This window comes from Corythoichthys intestinalis, chromosome 15 (assembly GCF_030265065.1).
Source record: "Corythoichthys intestinalis isolate RoL2023-P3 chromosome 15, ASM3026506v1, whole genome shotgun sequence".
NCBI lineage: Eukaryota > Metazoa > Chordata > Actinopteri > Syngnathiformes > Syngnathidae > Corythoichthys > Corythoichthys intestinalis.
The window spans coordinates 26,759,248-26,782,727 of record NC_080409.1 but is presented as its reverse complement, the minus strand read 5'-3'; the positions used below and the strand labels follow the sequence as shown (position 1 = coordinate 26,782,727).

The following is a 23,480-nucleotide window of genomic DNA, read 5'->3' as shown; positions in this document are numbered from 1 at the left end:
CGTTTTACCTATTGCGTCTTCCCAGCCTGGTGCAGGTCTACAATTTTGTCTCTGGTGTCCTTTGACAGCTCTTTGGTCTTGGCCATAGTGGAGTTTGGAGTGTTACTGAGTTGTGAACAGGTGTCTTTTATACCGATAATGAGTTAAAACAGGTAACGAGTGGAGCCCCGTTAGACCTCGTTAGAAGAAGTTAGACCTCTTTGACAGCCAGAAATCTTGCTTGTTTGTAGGTGACCAAATACTTATTTTCCACTCTAATTTGGAAATAAATTATTTTAAAAATCAAACAATGTGATTCTCTGTTTTTGTTTTCCACATTCTGTCTCTCATGGTTGAGGTTTACCCATGTTGACAATTACAGGCCTCTCTAATCTTTTCAAGTAGGAGAACTTGCACAATTGATGGTTGACTAAATATTTATTTGCCCCACTGTAACAGTGTTGTGACATTCAATGAGACAAATCAGTTGAAATTAATGAAAAATTTGCTTGTATCATGTCCTTCTCCGTAAAAAGGTTGTGATAACAAGATTGACTGCATGTTGTGGGACACACGTTCCAACAGGGGCAGAACTAAGGGGGTACTTGGGGTGCTGAAGGAACTCTCCCTAGGAATAAATAAAGTTTATTGAATTGAAGGCGATGCACAGGGCTGAAATATAGTGTTTAAGGCTACATCTACACTAGGACGGATAATGGCCTTAAACGTTCAAATTATTATACTATACGGCATGTCGGCTACTCTAATGTACCTCTTTTCCGGATATTTTATCACACAGGCTAGGGAGCCAGGTAATTTGTTAAACGCGGGATACCCGGTCTAGTGTGACCGCTGGTTACTCGTGTAAAAATCGGAGCCAACGGAATCGACATCATGGGGTGCAGCATCGCCATTTTTTTGTGTTGCACTACGGCATCGTAAACAATGGAGGCGAATGGTACAGACACGGCTTTCCTGCTCCTCTTTTTACAGCTGAAACAGCTTGTAAATTTTACACTTGAAAATGTCCGGAGAAGACATCGAACAACACCGAAAAAAAGCTTCCGGTTCAGAGGTGACCCACGCGGACGGCGACGTCACACACGAGGCTGCTCCTTTTTGCGCAGGCTTCCCTTGCCGAGCGTGGCGTTTATAAACGTGGTGCGGACAGGTATAAAATATTGTCCGAATTACAAGGCAAAAAAGTTGTCCGTGCTAGTGTATACGTAGCTTAAATGTTAAAATATCTCTGCTAGCCAATTGGCTAGTTTCTGGAGGGGCCCGCAAAAATAATTCCACTTGCACCCCACACATACACACGCACACTGGACGATCGTCTTGAAGGGCCTGCAAATACCATAATTTTCGAACTATAATTTGCTACTTTTTTCCCCTCATTTTGAATCCTGTGGCTTATAGTCCAGTGCAGCTTATTTGTTGATTTATTTGGGTAATAGGTAACACTTTATTTGACAGCGGCATCATAAGACCGTGATAGTTATGACACTATCATTTGCATTACTGAATACTTATGACATGTCATTCAGTGTCATCCGGAATTATGTCACTAACTCCCTTTATGTCCAGCTCAGATTTTTTACATCCATTCAAAAGTGTTATAATTTGCCGGATGACACTAAAAGACATCTGTTATAAGCATTCATTAATGCTCATGAGGGTCATGTGATAATTATGGTTGTCTTATGACAGTCTTATGGCGCCACTGTCAAATAAAGTGTTGCCAAATACCATAACTAGCAATTACTGAAACAACTAGAACAGTAACTGAAGAAATAATTAGCACAGAACATGAATTTTGATTGTAATTTACATCTGTAGCGCTGCAATGCATGCTAGGAGACATGTTTGACGATAGCAGTGTTGACAGCAGGTGGCAGCAGAGGTTGACTGTCTTCCCCAAATGGATCAGTGGTGGCCAAATGACGCTTCGTTAAGCAATGAAGCTCTGAACCAATTGGCTGCAAAACTTGGTTGTCATGGTGTTTCATTTGGTCTTATGACAGTCCAATGATGTCGCTGTTAACGGTTAACATATTTTTCATGATACAGTGAGGACACCTGCAGCTTATAGTCCAGTGCGGCTTATCTATGAACAAATGTTGTTTTCGTGTCAAATTTAGTGGGGGGAGGCTTACAGTCAGGTGCGCCTTTATAGTCCAAAAATTACGGTAACTGTTCACTAGCACCCCTGTTGGCTGGTCCACTAGAGGGGGTCCCGTTAATGCACATCGCACCCGGGCCCTGTTCACATTTGTTCCACCACTGCGTTCTACCAAAAATCATTGAAATATTCTAATCATTTTCCTATAATTTTTCCCAAAGTTACAAGAGACAGCAATGATGCAAATAGCATCCAAAAAACACAATTTAAATTTATTTCACCAGTTTTATTTGAGATTCAATTTGTTCATTTGGGGGTTGGGACAGGAGAAAAATAGGATTAAAGGGGGGCCTCCAGGCTTTTCTACTTTAAAAAAAAAAAAAAAAAAAAAAAACGTATTTTCATGCGTTCATTAGTATTTTATTGATTTGGTCATAGCATAAGTCCATTTTGTCATTAATGAGGGAATGAGCAAGCCAATGAAGTGTATGCAAAGTGTGAGAAAACAAAGCAAGCAAACGTGAGCTGGTGCGGACAAAAAAATGACACAAAGCAACAATAAAGTACAAACAAAATGCAAAAGATTGAAGCAAAGGAGGCAAAAAAACCCTCAAAGAACAGAAACCTAATAAAAAAAAGGGTAGTAAGGGCACAGGGACGAGACACACATTGAATATGTATATATTCATAATATGTAATACTGTATGGGAGTAGCTGTTCATGCTCATTAATCCTCATCAATCTTCACTTTGTTTTTCCTTTATTGCAGATGAAGCATCACACGTGCATGTAAACATCAATACCAACAGCCAAAACATATCCTGAAAAACAATTACAACCTTGGATTCATGGAGTCTCTCGAAACCGCTGCAGGCTCTTGGGAAGGTCAGGAAAGGGATGCTGCACTGAAAAAATGCTCACCTGAAGTGGGCATGATAGGTATGAATCCATCGGTGGAAATGGAGGGTAAAGAGAGGCACCATCAGCACCTGCAGGAGGGTCTAACCAGAGACACATGCGATTCTAAAAAAGTGCATGATTCAGGGAAGCCACTGACTATCGAGGATTCCGGTTCCCTGATTCAAGATGCCGAAGTGTCGTCGTTTTCACAGCAAACCGCTAAAGTGGTGGGCAAACAAAGGAAATCGCACGGTTCACCTGAACAACAGAGTTGCTCTTCAGGGATGGAGCTGCAATCAGACGCCGTTGCTAAGGCTGACCCAAAACCACAGAAGCCTGGCAAGTATGTTTGCAATTACTGTGGAAGGGCATGTGCCAAACCTAGCGTGCTTAAGAAACACATCCGCTCGCACACTGGGGAGCGGCCCTACCCTTGCATCCCTTGCGGGTTCTCCTTCAAAACCAAGAGCAATTTGTACAAACACCGAAAGTCCCACGCTCACTCCGTTAAAGCTGGAACGTCGCCGTTCCCTCACGTCAGCATGGACCAGGGGTCTTTCGAAGGTGAAGGGGAACTGTTCTCTGATGCAGAGCAGAGCACAGACACGGACGAGGACACCTTTAGTGACCCATTGCTGCTGCTGGACTCCCCAGCGGAGGTGTCTGATCACACCGCCGTCAAAGTGCTCAACCTCATTTCTCACAAAAAGGCATTCGCGTCAGCTCAGGACGGCTTATCCCAGCCCCCAGAAATCAACACTGCTGAGGCTAACCGTGCAATTCAATCTTGCGCAATTAAACAAAGGCTGGCGCTTCGGCTGTCAGAAAAAAGGAGCGGCGACTCGGAACACAATCTCTCCCTCCCGAGTCAGTCCAGTAAAGGCAGTACGGATTCTGGCTATTTTTCCCGATCTGAAAGTGCCGAGCATCAGACCAGTCCCCCGAACGCTAATGCCAAATCCTACCAGGAAATAATGTTCGGGAAATGTTATAGGCCCAGCCCCAAGCAGACCACAGAATCCCTGGCTTGCAGGGCAGATTCTGATGATACTGTAAGATGCCCAGAGAAAGGAGTCTCTCGCGTTTTCACCCAGGAAAAGGACACTGTCGAGTCAATCAGAATAAATACAAAATCCTTGGTGAGAGAAGAGGTGAAAGAAGGGCAGTTTGAAGGTGCTTCTGACATGAGTACCCTCCTAAGGAGCAACAGCATGCCCACCTCCTCGGCGGTCAGCCTGACCATGCCCCAGGCCCTCCGGGGCAGCCACTCTTTCGATGAGAGAACTAGCAACGCTGGCATGAGGAGACTCCGGCGGCAAGCCGCTTTCGAGCTGCCATCCCACGAGGGCCACGTGGACAGCGACGGCCACTCTAAGACGAGCGAGCTGTCACCTACGGGACCAGAAATGGACAATTACCCACCAAGCGTGAATCTGCAGAGGCATGCCATGGAGCTGGCCACACGGAAGCGGCGGAAAGAAAAACGGGAAGAGGAGGATTTGCCGTCACAGTACGAGGTGCATCACGAGCACTGCGAAGAAATGTTTGACTCTGGTAAGGATTACGAGCCAAAGCCAGTGGGTGTTGTGAAAGGACGTTTGAGTAGTGACATGGACATATCAGTCAGCCCTGAAATGTGCGTCCGAAAAACATTGGGAAATGTCATTTCCGTTATCCAGCATACAAATTTCATCAACAGGCCTCACGCTGACCAGTCCGATTCCTACAAAAGTCTCAGGCAGAGGCAGGAGGCCTTTTCTTCCGTTCGGCCCATGGAGGAGTCGTTTGAAATGGAAAGTGGTGATGGCGCGCTGAGGCAGTCCTTTCAGTTGGGTGCCAAACTGGTGCGGCAGCCCAACATTCAAGTACCGGAGATCAGGGTCACCGTGGAGCCCGACAGTCCAGAAAAAGCTCCGGACATGCCGGTGAAGGAGCCGGAGAAGCACGTGGAAGAGTTTCAGTGGCCACAGCGCAGTGAAACCTTAGCCCAGTTTCCCCCCGAAAAACTCCCCCCAAAGAAGAAAAGGCTGCGCCTGGCCGACATTGAGCACTCGTCCGGGGAATCCAGTTTCGAGTCGGCCTGTACCAGCCTCTCGCGCAGCCCAAGTCAGGACAGCAACTTATCTTACAGCTCTGCCTTCTCCTTTGACAGGGAGGAGAGCCTGAAGCCAGTTTCCCCTGCCAGGCAGGACGAATTTGGCAAGCCTCTGGAGCTTTTAGCCGTGCCGGGAAGCGGCCACTCGCTTTCCGTTCTCCATCAACGTCAGCAACATGAAATGCGACGCTCCTCTTCAGAGCAGGCACCTTGCAACTTGCGCAAGGAGTTCCCAGAAGTACGCAGCGTATCTTTTGACTATGGAAGTCTCTCACCCACATCCAAAGTTAGGCCTGGGGACCTGGCCAATGAGAGACGGCGAGGGAACTTAGTGCGCCAGGAGCCACTAAGCATGGACACTGAGGCCTCGCATATGCAAATGTTTTGTGGGAGCGCAACTATGTTTTCAAACGGGAACAATCTCCCTCAGCCGCCTCATCCCGGCTTGTTGATCCCCGTAAGAATCCAGACTCACATGCCGAGCTACAGCAGCCTCACGTACACGTCTGTGTCCCAGATCTTTGACAGTCACTACGACAGAGTTAGCCCCGTGTTAGCTGCCTCTCAGACCCGACCTGCCACGCACACGCTTTCCTTCGAAGCTCTGGATCTTTCCTCCGCTAAACTCAAGACAGGCATCCCCCTCTCTCTCACTTCCCGGACCATCTCTACCACCAACGCCTCCAGCGGCGGCGCCAACAAACGCATGCTCTCCCCCGCCAGCAGCCTTGACCTCTTCATGGAGGTCAAGCAGCAGAAGCGCGTGAAGGAGGAAAGGATGTTCGGGCAAATTGTAGAGGAGCTGAGTGCGGTGGAGCTGGGCAAGTGCCACTTGGAGGATGATTCACACAGAAGCAAGTTTATCACGCTTCGAAAAGTTACTGGTGACCAGGAGTCCGCCATGGAAAGTAGCTCTTCGGATACCTGCTCGCCTCCGTATACGAACGATGCCGGCTCGGACAAACGAGTGCAGCTGCAGCCCCCATCTCCCTTTCCGAGTCTTCGTACGGCGACTGGTGTGAGCTGGTGCTATCTCAGCTACACCAAGCCGAGTTGCTCCCATGATGGCGAAGGGGGCAGCGGTACTCCTTTCTCCTCCGTCTATGCCACGTGGCATGTAAGCTCCCGCAATCCCAATCCATCGGAGCTGAGCACCGGTGCCGCTCTGGCCCTGCTGCACTCCAGGCAGAAGGGTGGCAAGTTGATCTACTCAATGGCTGCCATGTGTCAGCCCGGCAACGGGAAGCTGGTTTCGTCCCTGGTCCTGTGGCGGCAGACATTTGAACAGGTGAGGGTGTTAAACAGACAACAAGAAGCTTAAATGACCTTTATGAGAAAAACGGTTGTACAAAGTATTATGTATGTAAATTGCACATTCTTATACCTCTGATAATAGAGGAAAACTGTTTAAACTAGGGGTGTCAAATGATTAAGATTTTTAATCGAGTTAATTACAGCTTAAAATGTAATCAATCGTAATTAATCGCAATTCAAACCATCTATAAAATATGCCATATTTTTCTGTAAATTATTGTTGGAATGGAAATATAAGACACAAGGCGGATATATACATACAACATACTGTACCTAAGTACTGTATTTGTTTATTGTAACAATAAATCCACAAATGGCATTATTAACATTCTTTCTGTTAAAGTGATCCATGGATAGAAAGACCTGTAGTTTTTAAAAGACAAATGTTATAGTTACAAGTTATAGTAATTTTATATTAAAACTAGTGTTGCACCGATACCATTTTTTGGCCCCGATACCAATACCTGGCTGTGCAGTATCGGCCGATACCGATACCATACCGATACCACCCCGTTTATATATATATAATTTTTTTTTTCCAAAGAGCTACATAATTGGATGTAAAATCATTGCTATCAAGGCTTTTTCAGGCTGTTGCTTACCTTTGCAAAATAGGAAAAAGTACACTAAACCCTAGTAGACAATAGTTGAATAAACCTTTGGCTCTCAAAGGCCAAAATAGTGCAAAATTTGTGAAATTAATAAAACATGTATAATACTAGCCCAACAGTAAGAAAGTAAAAATACATTCATAATAATAAACTCTGAATGAACTGAATAAACTTTTTTAAACCTCTCAAAGTCCAAACAGTGCAACTTTCATGAAATTATTGTCACATTCTGCTGCTGGTTAGATTGTGTTTTGTTGCTGGGCGTGGGGGCGTGGCACTTGAATCCAATGCAGGCTCATCAACGCAGCATTTAAGCACGGGTGATCTCAGAGAAGGATGCCGAGATATTTGCCTTGCTGATCGCTATTTGACATCTGGCACAATAATCTCGCTACATTTGCTTGCTTCCCCTGCATTGGGTTTTTCTGTTAGTGTGCTGCTCTCGTTTGTAACCGCTGCCTATCGTCTTAGTTTGTCCGTCGACCTGCTGTCACGGACTCCTTTTGTTATTTCTACTATCCCGCGATCGCGTGTTATTTTTTGTTTGCAATCATTAAACCCTTTTATGTAACCCCCGCTTGTTGTCTGCTTCGAGGTTCAACCTTGTTTCCGCATTTGCGGACGCTAACAATTCTAAGTAATAATAATTGACCACAGCATCCCGTCTCTCCTGTTTTTTCGGGAGGTGGGAGTCCCGTATTTCTATTTCTGAAAGGTGGCAACAATACTTTGGAAACACTTCCCAAATTACTGCGGCATTTCTTTCAGTAAAAGACAATAAAAGTAAAGTAGACGAAGTGAACTGACCAGAGATTGTTGCTCTGGTCCAGCGGCCTTCTTCCTCTGGATAGCAGTACTGCTCTTGCAGGCTCAAACTCGTTGTGTTCGTTCACGTTTCGTCTTCAAATGTTTTATCAAGTTCGAGGTATTGAAACTGGCCGATTTAACTCCACATCTCCAAACTTTCAGGCCGCAAAGCTTGCATGCAGCCATTGATTTTAATCGACGGGATTTCTATTTGGAAAAATTTCCCGACCGCAGCCATATTTCCTGGTTTGTTTTTCGTACATATGAAAAAGCCCCCTTTTGATTGGTCAGGAGCAGGCCAATAGCGATAGCTGCTTGGTGTTCACGTGTCATCACACAACACAGAGACAGAGTGTAGTGAGCGCCAGGAGGAGAAAAAGGCTGTGGTCAAATGTTATAGTAATGGACCGGTAAATGGTATCGGCGCAGTCTTTGTTGGTACTCGCCGATACCGATACCACCATTTCGGGCCGGATCGGCGCCCCCTGCCGATACTAGTATTGGTATCGGTGCATCTTTAATTAAAACCCCTCTTCATGTTTTCGTTTGAATAAAATTTGTAAAATTTTCAATCAAAAGTAGAGTTAATATAATAATAATATGAATAAAAATAACAATAATAAGAATTGAGTGACCAAAGTCTGAGTAAGTTTTTCGTGTATTTTGCATAGCTATTTTGATATGGAATGCCAGTTCAGTTTGCATTGTTGTTTAACTGTGAGAATAGGGCCTCATTACTATAGACTGAAGTGCTTTTCTTTTTGTGAACATTATTTTTTTTTGAGAGAGATAGGAATATTATTTTTGTTGTGCTTTCACTAAATGATACTTATGTTTGTTGTGAAGGAGAAGCTTATGCCAATAAACGGCGCGGTCCAAAGAACGCATGTGTCCACTCACCTTTATGAAATACATATCTCTGTACATATCTTACCCAAAATAAAACAAGAGACACATAATTGCCACTAAAAGAAAGAAAACTTACCGAAATATGTGTGGAGCACAAATAGCAATTTGCATTGCATCGTGCATACAGCATAAACATCTCACAACTACTAATTCTCCCACGTTTAGAAGAAATAACATTAGTATGGAACGGCGCTGCCCCCAAGCGGCCGGTGGCATTCTCTTCACTCTTAATGTCCATTAACGGCCCCATTGTAATCTGTTTAAGGCAATGTGCGAGCTGGTCATTCAGTGCATGTGTTAATTGCGTCAAATATTTTAACGTGATTAATTTAAAAAAATTAATTAACGCCCGTTAACGCGATAATTTTGACAGCCCTAGTTTAAACACAAAAATGTTAAAATTGTTACCGCTTATGAGCGCAACCATTGTGTGACGAACGTGAAATCGGTACCGCTACACACGTACAGCACCTAAACGCTGATAACCTCGATACACTCGGGGTCGAAAGATTGGGCGAGAGCAGGAGGGGGAAATTGAGCGAGTAAAACTAACATGCAAACACAATTATGAAGCACAAAGTAGTTTTTTTTCGCTCAATATTATTATCTGTGCGCAAAATTTATTATTGCTTGTTCAAAATCTTTAATTGCTCGCTGTTATTTCGGCATACATGACCCAAAATGTGAGGTCCATGTGTATAGACGCTAGGTCTTTTTTGATATTTGGTTTTTGGAAATGACCAAAAATAGCCACTTGATCTATAAAGGTCTTAATAGTAAAGTTATGGCAATTTTGCCTGTATTTTAAGACATTTTTGCGTGTTTCATCAAAAAGGACCGTTGCAGTTCACATAGCGCCACAGCTAGTTGCAAACCACAATGTTCCATGTAAAGGTACTCAACCAAGACCACAATAGAAAATAAACCAAACAAACAAAGTAAGGGTTATTTCCAGCTGTGGAAATCGAATTTATGTTTGCCAACCTTGCCGTGTAAGACACAAGAGTGCCTGGCCGCGTCACGTTACTCCCAGCGTGTTAACAATACGTTTGCTGGTCCCAAACAGCTCCAGAGGAAACCGGAGCCCAAAGAGGCAGACGTCAACCTGGGCAAGAAGGTAAAAGACACCAGCTTCAGACTGAAGGCTGCCAAGGAGGAGTGGAAGGAGAGGGAAGCGTCAAATACCCAAACAGTACCGACGCGCATCAAGATTTTTGAAGGCGGGTCAGTAAAACGGCCTCCATCGCTGTTAAAAATGACTTGTTACTAAGCCTGTCGCAATATGCAATAAGTCAATTTATTGCACGATAAGTAGAAATGAGGGCAGTAATTTTCTCGGCTGCGATTTATCGCCGCGTGCATACATTTGTGCGTGCGTGTGCTGCGTGCACTCGGCACACATGCGTGTTGATGGCATATGAGACTCCAGTTCGTTTCGCAGATGTTTATTGGTCATCAACATGCCTTAAAATTCAAGTTCATATTAAACATTGTAAAACGTTAGCATTGCTACACTAAGGCTAATGAAAAAAAGACAATGTGCTAACCACTTTAGCCTGCTATAAGACATTGGCAGTCTTATTCAAAACGCAAAATTGCGATTAAAAGGTGACACAGCCTACATGAAAAATCGCTTGTTAACAGCATTTGCAAACGAAAAAAAAGAAAAAAATTCTATTACTGACACCACAAGCATGACTAAAAGAGAAGTTTTTTTTTTTTTTTTTTTTTAATTCTTTACCCCGTGTAAAGCTTAAGGTTAATGACTCAGAAAATGTATGTCCGGTAAACATTTCAAAATAAAAGCACGTCATGTTCAACATGTAAAGAAAGATTTCTGGAGTAAAATTCACATACTTCAGATTGTACATTAAGAATAGCTTTAAAATGACAACCATTATGAAAAATCTGATTGATTGGCAATGAATAATTTGGCTTCAAATTTGCTAACGTGCAATTTGCAGGACAATAAACACTTTGATGGGCTCTAATTGGCAGATAAAAAAATAGCCTTGAGTTTCTCACCAATGTCGTATTCTGCACTTAGCTAGCTTTCAAATAACTCGTACATTGTGTGTGTGTGTGTGTGTGTGTGTGTGTTTTTTTTTTTTTTAATAATATTTATTATTTTTAATATATTTTGTGTTTTATTAAAGAATAACAATTCATTGCATTTGAATGGGTGATTTATTAGGATGTATTTTCACTGCATTAGTGGTTTAATTGGATACAAAATTATTGACAATAGTATCGCATATCGGCAATAATTTATGAGGCAATATATCGCCTACTAAAATTTGTTATCGCAACAGGCCTACTTGTCACTCACTATTTTTTGTCTCTTCAGGTACAAATCCAATGAGGACTACGTCTACGTTCGTGGCCGCGGCCGGGGGAAATACATTTGCGAGGAATGCGGCATCCGCTGCAAGAAGCCCAGCATGCTTAAGAAACACATCCGAACCCATACGGATGTGAGGCCCTATATCTGCAAGGTCTGCAACTTCGCATTCAAAACCAAAGGTAAGCATTGATATCCATTCAAGTCTTTAGTTTTCTGTGCAACGTCTGGAAAGTAGTCCAAAAATGTGCGTGGAAATCACAATGCGGAAATGCAGCTGCAGCGGAACACCATCGGGTCTATTTCCAGCTTCTACAGTATCAGCTGATTTGTTTTGGCATGTCATTTTTCTTCCTGCCGAGTGCTTGTTTGCTCACACGGGCCACGAATTGAGGCCAATCCCTTCCACTTTTTTTTTTTTTCTGAAAAGGAAACCTGACCAAACACATGAAGTCAAAGGCGCACATGAAGAAGTGTCTGGAGCTCGGTGTGTCAGTTTCAATGGATGAGACGGAGATACAAGAACATGGTAATAACACATCAAGTGTATTGAAAAATGGGTCATTCCAGAACTGGAGTTTTTTTAATGTCTCACCCTTCAAATTTTAAATAATACAGATGCAAAATACTAAATTATGCAGGTTCTGAGTCAGTTTACTTGTTCTGAGACCATATATTGAAGAAAAAGAGGAAGAAAACTAAGAAAGCTATGTTTAAAAATTTTTTTTTTTTTAAATACCAGAAAATTCTGAAGGACTGAAATGCATTTCTCTCTTGTCTCACCCCCACATAAACATATTGAATCTTAAATAAAATATTTAGATTTTACTTTTGGGGTGTTATATGTTTCATTGTTGTCTCCTGGTACTATGGGAGCATTTGTATAAAAATAATCAGAATACAGTACTTCAATTATTATTGGTATGCAACTGTTACTTTTTAACATGATAGAAGAAAAAAAAACAGTATATAACCTGATATGCTGGAATTGACGTAAACAGACAATTTTGGAAAAGAATGGATGCGGAAACTCTTGTCCCTGCTTCTATTTTTTATATTTTTATAAAGGGAGTTGCCTTGACTGAATGGCAAACTTGACCTCATACAACCCTGTTATGCATATAGTCACAATATGACAATTTATTAATATTTTGTTCCTTACATATTTACATATGTATGTTTGGGCTCTTGATCAGCAGTAGGAGATTCATTCGCCATTTTTTTTTTTTGTATATTTAATTACAAAATTAAAAAAAATATAAACTTTGTTTATGAAAATAATAAATATTCAAATAAAAATAAATTATTCCAAGTTTTGTTCATGATCTAAATTTAATAGACAAAAATATAATTTAAAAAAAAAAGAAAAAGAAAAAATATGTATTTATTTTCTAAATAAAACTTGTAAAAAAAAAAAAAATGTTACAAATATAAAAGAATATTAAGAGACTAAAAAAATAGGATTTGGACCACCGTTATGAAAAATTGTCCCTGTCCAGATGAATTGGACGTCTATTACCATCACTGGTAGTAAAAAATAATCATTCAAAGCCTAAACTATGTATTGCATTCTTTTTTTCAACCTTATATTTGACATCTAACATAAAAAGTGCATTGAAATATTACCTGCAACCCTATTATTGTGACTATGCCAAATATTGTAAATATCAAATAAATCATGCAACAAAAATGTTTCCATTGATCTCTAAGATAAAATGATTGTTTTTGATTGTTTATTACCTATTATTGATGACTATGTAGCAGAAAACCAGAGGAGTGAAATGGAAAATTGGAATGGAATCCAAAATGTGATCCAATTCAGAAATTAATTATTTTCCTACCTCTCATAAGAATGACCATCTTTTTCGTTTCAAAATTAAATGTAAAAATAAACATGCATAGTATCACTAAAGTCATGTCTTTTCAAGTAGACGAGGCGCCGCAAGAATCTAAGGCAGAGGTGGCGATGACGGCCAAACATCAGTTCTCTGACGCCGAATACTCGGACGGCATGGATGAAGATGCAGATGATGTGGACGAGGACGAGGAGGAGGAAGACGAATACGAGGGTGACTCCACGCCCAAGCTGCGTTCTAGGAGCACCAGCCCACAGCCGGGCGTCGTCGTCACATCCCTGCCAGTCACCGTCACCGCCTCCGGCAGGTGGTCAGGCTCAGACCAGAGAGAGGACGACTCGCTAGGTGTTTTGTCACCGGATCAGGCCGGCTTCCTCTTCGACCCTTATTCTTCATGTCTCCTTTCACCTGGCTGGGAGTCCCCAATCAGGGAACCGTCTCCCTCCCGTCTTCGGTACCCGTCCCCAAGGCGGGAGCTCTCACCGCGTGGTCGCTGTTCCCCCAGATGGGACACCTCCCCGCTGAGGCCCAGCTCTCCCGGATTCTCGCCCGTTCAGCATCTCTCTCCTCCTGTGGTGCCGGAGCGCTCCGCTTCCCCCGGGGGGGTGGAGATGGCAGGGAAGCGGGAGTCGGCGATGCGGGGCAGGCAACGAGTTGTACTTAGGGCCGTGTCGCCGCGGCGAGGCGGTTGCCATCAGCAGCGAGGCGGCGCCGACAAGAGCAGACAGCACTCCAAGATGGACGTCGCCCAGCAACAAGGGGCCGTTGAGATGGAACTGGTACGTGTGATATCTTATTCTTATTTACAACTTTCTTTACCTGGATTTATCTGTAGCCTTGGTTTGAAAACAGCAGCAGGGTTTCGCCCAGTGCTTTATAAGCCTGGCGGCTCGCCAGTTTTCTTTTCTCACCCTGCCAGTCTAAAACAGTGCTATTAAAGAAATATAAAAACCATTCATATTTTCACCACGTCTGGTGATACAGGTTGAAAGAAGCAAAATGGCAACATTTTACAGTTGATATGTGAACAAATCTGTCCCGGCTCTCTGCCGTCGCACAGATGCATGCACTGTATTTTTGTTTGTTTTGAAAACTGCATTTCAAGACTGTGCCTTTTTGTAAGACTTAACGTTTAAGGGTGGGGGTCACATACAAATTTCACTTTCATGAGCTTTTAATCATGCTATATGGTAATTTCCTGGTTCTTGTTTTTCCGTTTGTGATTTTCAATGACGAAAGGTTAAAGTCAATGACAAAAATTGCCTGTTTTTTTCGTTGGTGTTTATCAATGAAAAAAAGTAAATGTCATTGACAAAATATAATTTAATATTTTAATTTATTTATTCATTCATTTAATTTTTAATTTTGGCACTCCTGTGATTCCATAATTTCCAACCGTTTGAGACAGCCATGATGCAAAAAAAAAAAAAAAAAGTTTATATTAAGTCATCTATGAAATACATAGCTTTCACAAATCATGTCAAGGTGAAATTGTTACTTAAATGTGATGTAGAATGATACCATATGGCTGAAAAATAGGCGAGACCCCCTTTTTTTCAATTTGTCTTGGTATTGTTAGTCAATGTCTTATAATAACACATTATACTTATAATGTCACAATACCTGTCAACTAGGGTTGTTACGATCATGTTTTTTTGCTCCCGATCCAATCCCGATCGTTTTAGTTTGAGTATCTGCCGATCCCGATATTTCCCGATCCGATTGCTTTTTTTTTGTGCTTCCGATTCAATTCCAATCATTCCCGATAATTTTTCCCGATCATATACATTTTGGCAATGCATTAAGAAAAAAATGAATAAAACTCGGACGAATATATACTTTCAACATACAGTACATAAGTACTGTATTTGTTTATTATGACATTAAATCCTCAAGATGGCATTTACATTATTAACATTCTTTCTGTGAGAGGGATCCACGGATAGAAAGACTTGTCACTTTGTATATTGTGACTAAACATTGCCATTTAGTGTATTTGTTGAGCTTTCAGTAAATGATACTGTAGCCATGCCCAAAAGCATGATGGGAAGTGGAACCATGACTGTGCGTAGTGCTACCAATTGATATATCTTCTCTGCGTTGGGAAATAACATAAGGTGTTAAGAAAAAGACCAATTGCTACCTTGCTTCCCCACATTGCCTCCCATGATATTTCTAATCGTAGGGAGAGGGATTGTAAGGCCTTAGCCAATTAAAAAAAGGCTCCAACGGCTGCCAAAATTCACTCTAATCATTTTATGCTGCCTTTTATCTCTCTTATAGGTAAAACAGCGCCATTACAGATTGAGCGCGACAATGCGTGAGTGGGTCGTGCAGCGCATGCATTAATTGCGTTAAATATTGTAACGTGATACATTTTTTAAAAAATTAATTACCGCCGTTAGCAGGATAAATTTGATAACCCTACCTTAAGCCTAAACTAAAAGACTCTGGATGAGTGTAACATTTTATGTCTGTAATGTTAAATACAATTAGAAAACGATTTAATTAAAAAATATAGATATTAAAAAAAGGCATGGCCGATATTTTTTTGCCGATTCCGATACTTTGAAAATGACGTGATCGGACCCGATCGATCGGGACATCTCTCCTGTCAACATAACATTTTTATTTATTTATTTCCCCAAAACACGGTGAGCCATTGGTGGGCTTCTCTACCACCAGGCTGGGGAGTCTCAAACTCATATTTATCACCAGCCACGTCGTAGTTATGGTTTTCTACGGAGGGCCATTATTTCTCCTACCTAGGGCTGCCACCCAACCAAAAATTACACAAATCCTCTTTTTTGAGCTTCTTATAAAAATTTAAAAAATAATATATTCATCATTTTTGTTTGGCATTTTTTTGTAAATGTTCTTTATTTATATAACTGATTTATTTTTATGTTTTTGATGTCTAGGGTTAGGGTTTAGGTTTTAAAAAAAAAATTTTTCCTTTAGTTTTTAACTTGTCTTGTTCAGGTACTACACACGGAGAATGGAAATCTGAGTGTCCGATTGGTCTGAATAGTTTTAATGCATCACACGGGAGTATGACATACTCCCATTGTGATAATTCAACGTGTCTCGTTTATTAGGAGAAAGCAGTGAACAGGAAAAGGTTATGGGGGGACAGAGAAAGAGACAGAAGAAACAAACAAACAAACAAACAACAACAAGAAATACATTGAACGCCTACACTAACTATGAATATGTTGGGGCTATCGTTAGCTAGTTATATTTCTGGGTGACACCATGTGGGGGACCAAGGAGAGTGGGGGGGGGGGGGGGTGGATGGAGTCAGAAAGATAAGTGATTGGGAGGGGTGGAGTGTACACAAATTAGCCATGTGGCAGAGAACCCAGTATTTTTGTGAATCTTTTGTGAGTGTGAGTATGTTGGCATCCTATTCTATGCTGTCTGATCGCTAATCCTGAGTATTTCTACTTGAGTGTGTCTAATTGCACCTATTAATGCGTGAATCCTATCAGACATGTGATAGACCTGTATACGAGTGGAAATGCCATGCAGGAGCCGCCCAGGCCCGCTGTCATCCCCCCGGGATCCAGGGTGGTCCCCCGGGCCATCCGTGCCCCCATCAACAGACTGAACTGAAAAATACTCTTAAGTATTATGTTAAAATATTATAAAAAGAGCAAAGAAGAAGAACAACAGCAAATATTTTCTCTTTTGTTTATTAAAAGAAAATAAACATTAAAATAACCAGTAAATATTCACTTTATTTATTTTTTCAAAAAGAGCAAAAAGTAAATAAATAAAATTATGGCATATTTAAAGAATAATTATTTAAGTTTTCTTCATAAAAAAGCAAAAAGAGGGAAAAAAAACATATCTATTACCTTTTTTTCTTGTTATTGTTTTATAAGAGTAACTATTCTCTTTATTTCTTTTAATAATTATTGTCTGAATATTATCCTGGGTCTTTCATTTAGAACTACAGGCATTTTATTTTTGAGGGAAACATTAAATCTAAGCAGGGCCGTACAAAATGATGTGGCGGCGTGGATCTGGCCTCAGGGCCTTATGTTTGAAACCTTTGATTTAACGTAACTGGTCCCATTTATTTGTCCAAGTATTATTCAATATATTCTTACCTCCATTATTTGTCTTTCAGGAGCAGAGGAACATCACCGTTGCTGGCGGGGGTCCCCACCAGAACCTTCTAAGCCACCTGCCTCTCCACTCTCAGCAGCAGGCCTTCAGCTTGCTTCCCGTCCTCCCTGTTGGAGGAACCCCGCAGGCGCCGCCGCCCTCCCCCGCCTCCTCTGACAATCCACCGAGCCCATCCGGCAAAGAGGGGGCGTCCCACAGGGACGGCGGGAGTCTAGAATCTGGCGTCAGAGACGGCGGACAGGAAGAGAACGTCCAAACGTGCTTGAAAGCCATCGCCTCGCTTAAGATCAACACCGAGGACCCCCATTAAAGACCTTGGGCCGTCACCCACTTGTTTGGCAATATGACGACAAAGCTTCTTTGGACTGCCTAAACACGGAGGAACCTTCGTTTGAAAAGAGCCCCCCCAATCGGGGAGGCGATATGACAACAATTTCTTGGTTTTGGACTGGACGAGAAAATCTATTATTATCATCATTGGGTGCAGGTGCAATATGAAGAAGAGATATTCTGTATTACGCTAATATGCCTTTTGTTTGACATAGCAGTTTGCATACGATTGCACATAAATTATATTTATAGATTACTGTACAAAACCCCCTGCCCTTTGACCTATTACACTCCCTCCTTCTTAGATGCGATGTATTTTAACGTACGTGTATTTTGCGTATAGACTGTTGTTTCATGTACTCATATCGAGGTGTGATGCAGTAGTGCGGTAATTATTTATATTTAAAATAAAAAGGCCGGAGGCGCGTATGACGAGACGGTCTAAATGTTGCGGGAAGAGGGTCTGTGCCTTTATTTTGCTTTGTTTTAAAAGGTTCGAGGAAGAGCTTGGCGAATTTAACTTGTTGGCTGCTACTGACAGTGATAGATGAACCAGAGTTACTTTAAAAATGAAATTGTTTTCTAAACCACACAATAACTTTGATAAATTACCACTTACAACACTGAAACTAATGGATTTGCCATTGAGGGAGATAGACGTCAAATCTATATTGACCAAGTCATATGGATTGGGCGCCTATTTAGTGACAAACAAATTTAAATTCAATTTCTGATTTGGAAGTCTATCATCATCAACGGCATTGAAAGAGTTGAAAAAAAAAAAAAAAACTCCAACAAGAAACAAGATTTTTTTTTCCTAATGTCTTTTTAACTTGCATGAGATTTGCTATTGCACAAAAACTACAGGAAGTCAACATGTAATTACTGTAAGATGTATTTATATATTAGGACGTAAGCACTTATTGATACTGGTAAATATTTGACTACTATTTATATATGGTATATATATATAAAAATATAATATATATGTACTTATTATGCAGCAAGTTATGCAGTGAGCCACCAAGCTGGTGTTGCTTTTGATATATTTTTGCTCTCTTTCCTCTCCTGTACTGACCATCAGAATAAGTACTCGCCGTGTTCCCACAATGCACTTTGTCGAAGCGGGAAACGTATTGTTTTTTGGGCGCTTTTTCAAACATTCCATTTCTTTTTGATACAATGCCGTAAAAGAGAAACGCGCACACAAAACCTGCCGCAGGTAATGTTTAGGGATGGGCATGACGTGAGAATTCTGTCAAAATGTGACATCGATTAATCGCGAAACTGCAATTAATCGTTATTGAGATGTGCAATCATTGGCCAGCCCTGTTATGTCATATATACTGTACTGTATACAACACAGGCCAATATATATATATATATTTTAATCTGTTCTATGAGTTGTTTTTGTTTGTTTTAACTGATTCTCTACAATTGTTGCCTGGTTTTTCCCCCCATATGTTTCAGTTTTCCTGCAATTGGCATTTTGATATTTGTATTTTATACAGATTCTTCATACATTTTCAACCAATTCTAGTTTAATTTTTCAGTCCGTTTCATAGTTACGTACATTTTTAGTTGACAGATTTTCACATATTTGAGCACTTTTGCAGCAGTCCCTATACATACATATATTTCTTTATATATACAGTGGGGCAAATAAGTATTTAGTCAACCACCAATTGTGCAAGTTCAGTGCCAGCTATAAACCCCCTTTGTTCAGAATATCACACACAAAAATTATAACCTTGATTTGCCCAAAAATAAAGCTTAGAGGAAAAAAAAAAATTTGGAATCCACACACCCAAATTATGGATGAACAGGTGTTTGCATCAATGCAACAATTTTATTTTACCAGTGTTATTTATGTAACTATTTATTTATATTTAATATAAAGTGAAGAAAATAAGTATTTGAATACCCAGCTATTTTGCAAGTTCTCCCACAAATCATGGAGGGGTCTGAAATTTTAATCGTTGGAGCATGTCAACTGTGCGAGATATAATCTAAAGAAAAACCCAGAAATCACAACGAATGTTTTTTTAAACAAATTATTTGTGTGATACATCTGCAAATAAGTATGAGAAAATGAATGTTAATATTTGGTACAGTAGCCTTTGTTTGCAATTACAGAAGTCAAACGTTTCCCATAGTTTTTTTTTTTTTTTTTTTACCAGGATTGCACACACTGCATGTGGGATTTTAACCCACTCACCAGTCAGGTTTCTGGGTTGTCGCTGAGAAACACGGAGTTTGAGTTCCCTTCAAAGGTTTTCTATTGGGTTTTGGTCTGGAGACCGGCTATTCCATGCTAGAACCTTGTTATGCTTATGTTATGCAATCTTCAATGCTCTGACTGAAGGAAGGAGGTTGTTCCCTGAAATCTTGTCCTGTCTCGTCCTCTCCCATGCGCAGAAAAAAAAAAAAAAAAAATCATGATGCTACCACCCCCATGTTTCACAGTAGGGATGGTGTTCTTGAGGTTGTACTCATCATTCTTCTTCCTCCAAACACAGTGGAATTATGACCAAAAAGTTATATTTTACTCTTGTCTGACCAAAAAACCTGCTCCCATGACTCCTCTGCATCATCCAAATGGCCATAGGAAAATTTTAAGAGGGGCCTTGGCATTTGTAGGTTAAAGCATGGGAACCTTTCTTGCCATGCATGATTTCAAACCATGACGTCTAGTGTATTACCAACAGTAACCTTGGAAACGGTGGTCCCAGCTCTTTTCAGGTCATTGATCAACTCCTTTCGTGTAGTTCTGGGCCGATTCCTCACCTCTCTTAGGATCATTGAGACCCCACGAGGTGATATCTTACATGGAGCTCCACTCCGAATGAGACTGAACGTCATGTTTAGCTTCTTCCATTTTCTAAAGATTGTTCCAACAGTGGACAACAGTGCTTGGCAATTACTCCGTAGCCCTTTCCAGCCTTGTAGAGGTGAACAACTTTGTCTGTGGTGTCTTTGGACAGCTCTTTGGTTTTGACGATGTTACAAGTTTGAGTCTTACTAATTGTACGGGGTGGACAGGTGTCTTTATGCTGCCATCAACCTCAAACAAGTGCATCTGATTTAGGGTAAAACATGGAGTGGAAACGGACTTTTAATAGACGGACTAACAGGTCTTTCAGGGTCAGAATTCTTGATGACAGACAAGTGTTCAAATACTTATTTGCAGCTGTACCACACAAATAAATTGTTAAAAAAATAATGCAATGTGATTTCTGGATTTTTTTCTTTTTAGATTATCTGTCTCACATGGACATGCACCAACGATGAAAATTTCAGACTCGTCCATGATTTTTAAGCGACAGAACTTGCAAAATAGCAGGGTTTCCGAATACAGTCCTTATTTTCTTCACTGTATTTACCTGTTTGTGTGTTGCCTAACCATTACGAATATACATTTTTTTTCACATTATCATGCATTCGACTAAATGTTAATTCCTGTTGTAATGTTAAAAGAAATGAAATTTGAAAATGAAAAAAAAAATCATACATTTATTTGCATTTGATACTATCCATATCCATCCACCATTTTATACTGTGCTTTGTTTATTTCTTACATTTATATTCCTTCACATTAGTTATGTATCTATGTTTTGTTATATCAATTTAGATGGCATATCAAAATTTATATATATTTAAAAAGTCAAATGCCCATCCCTACTCGCATTGCACGTGCGCTGGTTGCCGATATTTACTGGAAAATGTAAGCGATGGTTCACCAAACGCTTCTCTGTACATACATTTCGTGTTTGATTTCAGTGTCGGAACTCTGAAAACTTTTAACGTGGATTACTTGCATCAACGCTAAACGACGGCAACGCGGTGGAGTTTTTTATTGGAGCGTTGCCGCGTTTGCGTAGGAAGGGATAGATAAATGCCGTTCATGTTTACATAAATCATATTTAAGAGGTGCACTGCTTTAACGACGCGTCTTGCAGATTTTGATCACTTTTTCGTCAAAGCGGGTGTAAAGGGAAAAGCTATGTACCCGGATTGTGTTTGTGTTTGTTTTTTATTCTGTATTCATGAATATATATACATATAGACATCGTATATATACTGAAGTGCATTGTGCCTCTCATATGTGTAAGAGGACACATCATTTACCTCTCAGATGAGATTTATTGAGGGCAAAAAGCCTCAGTAGCCAATCCATCCTTTGACTAGTTTGCGTTAAATTTGCACGGTCGGGATGGAGTGCCTCTTTGATGCTTTTGAAGTTCTATTATTATCATTTGGTGCTCACATTCAATTCAAAATTGTTTTAAGAGAATATACTTCTAACCCAGGAATGTGTGCGTGTGGCAATTTATTTCACACTTTGTTCCAAATTGGCACTGGAAACTAAAAAAAGCTTTCAAAAATAGTGGTGCAGTTCAAAGAAAAACTACGTTGGAATGACCTAGATTTCTGCAGAGACTGGCGGTAGAATGTGAAAAATTGGACATTTTAGGAGCAAGTAATGCAGAAATAATAGAGGGTTCATGTACTTTTTTAACAATAGACAAAAATGGTTGCCCTAAAGGCATACTACTTTATGTTTCCATGTTTTTACTGAACACAAGTACAAATCACAATGCAGGGTGGCACAAGTATGTGAACTTAACTCTTTACAGGGCAAAAAAAATGAGCTTGAACCCACAAATTCACATTGGGGGACTACATATTTTGGGTTGAGTAGGGCGCATATCAATATTTGGTGTCAAGTATTTTTGTTTTTCTCATTGCCTGTCATTAACAACAGTAGATATCCAGTTGATTTACACAAGGAAGACTAGCTGTGAATGCTCAAGTTTCATTGCCCGTGACGGCACTAAATGCCACTGCCACCTAGTAGTTAAACGAGTGCCCTAAAAAGGGTTAATGAACAATTTTGTAAAGATGAATGGTCAGAATTTTCTTCTAAAATAAGCTCAATCAGCTGCTAAATGCAGGGGTTCACATACTTTCCCCCTTGTCCTGTGAATATTGACCTGTTATTTTCAATAAAAATATGAAAACATATTGTGAGATTTTGGAAAACAGTTCTCTGTGTGTGTTGTCTTTGTGATTTAGATGATCAGACAAAAATGTTATGATCAAATTATGCAAAAATCTAACAAATTAACTGCTGCCATTGACCGGTTTAAATGAATTGGAAATCTATTGCCGTCAACGGCTGGCAAGAAGTTAAGAGCCCAGGTTTTAAGTGAAGTATTTACAGAAGATGTGTTGTGGTTGTTATTGAAAGAAGAAAAATTATATTTGCGACACCTATTAACTCTAGTGGCTAGCTACCAGTGACAGCGATAGATGTCAAATTGATTTGAACTGGAAGGGACGTCAGTGATTGATCATGTTTCAATGCCACTGCTGGCCCTTTCTAGTCAAGAGTGGTTGGACGTCTATTGCACTGTAAAAGAAAACAATAAATATTGGCAGAACTTGAAATTTAAGTCCCACACACCAAAATGTTAGTGGTTAAAACTCAATATCTTTAGTAAATTGGACGCCTGTGGTTGCAACTCGAAATTTTAACTTTAATAATAATAACACATTTTATTTGAAGGCGCCTTTCTGGCACTCAAGGTCACCGTACAATCATTTAAAACATTTCTGACACTCAAGGTCACTGTAAAACCATTTAAAACATTCAGACATATTAAAAGTGAGAAAATTAAAGTATAGAACGTTTAAGGCATTTTTTAAAATACTAAAGGAGATATGAGGGCATTAAAAAAAGGAAAAACAGACCAGAAATTAGCGATTATTATGGATAGGCAAGTCTAAACAGGTGAGTTTTGAGTTTGGATTGAAAAAATGGGGGAGGGAATCTGTGTCGGGTGGGAGTGAATTTCAAAGCTGGTGCTGAGGTGAGTGGGGGGGGGGGGGCAGACAGTTGTATGGAGGAGGAGGATCTAAGGGCACAGGAGGAAGTTGGGCAGCTGACTTCTGGACCAGTTGGAGTTTATGGAGAGTTTTTTGAGGTAGGCCGAAGAGGAAAGAGTTGCAGTCGTCCAGGCGGGAAGTGACAAGGCTGTGAACCAGAATTGCAGCAGAATGTGGGGTGAGGGAAGGGCGG

The 23,480-nt window shown here is 40.7% G+C and overlaps 1 protein-coding gene across 3 annotated transcripts in view; it reads left to right on the top strand.

The window, feature by feature from the left end:
* The window catches only part of hivep2b (HIVEP zinc finger 2b), a 43,525-nt gene extending 20,308 nt beyond the window's left edge, over positions 1–23,217 (top strand). For 2 of the 3 annotated variants that reach the window (XM_057859393.1, XM_057859392.1), the window contains exons 2-7: positions 2,871–6,384; positions 9,804–9,961; positions 11,085–11,260; positions 11,509–11,607; positions 13,007–13,713; positions 17,070–23,217. In XM_057859393.1, coding sequence (XP_057715376.1) covers positions 2,950–6,384; positions 9,804–9,961; positions 11,085–11,260; positions 11,509–11,607; positions 13,007–13,713; positions 17,070–17,378 — 4,884 coding nt within the window. In that variant the 5' untranslated portion in view covers positions 2,871–2,949 and the 3' untranslated portion in view covers positions 17,379–23,217. The remainder of the gene's footprint in view (positions 1–2,870; positions 6,385–9,803; positions 9,962–11,084; positions 11,261–11,508; positions 11,608–13,006; positions 13,714–17,069) is intronic. The other variant, XM_057859394.1, reaches the window with a different exon arrangement.
* Positions 23,218–23,480: the final 263 nt, after the last annotated feature.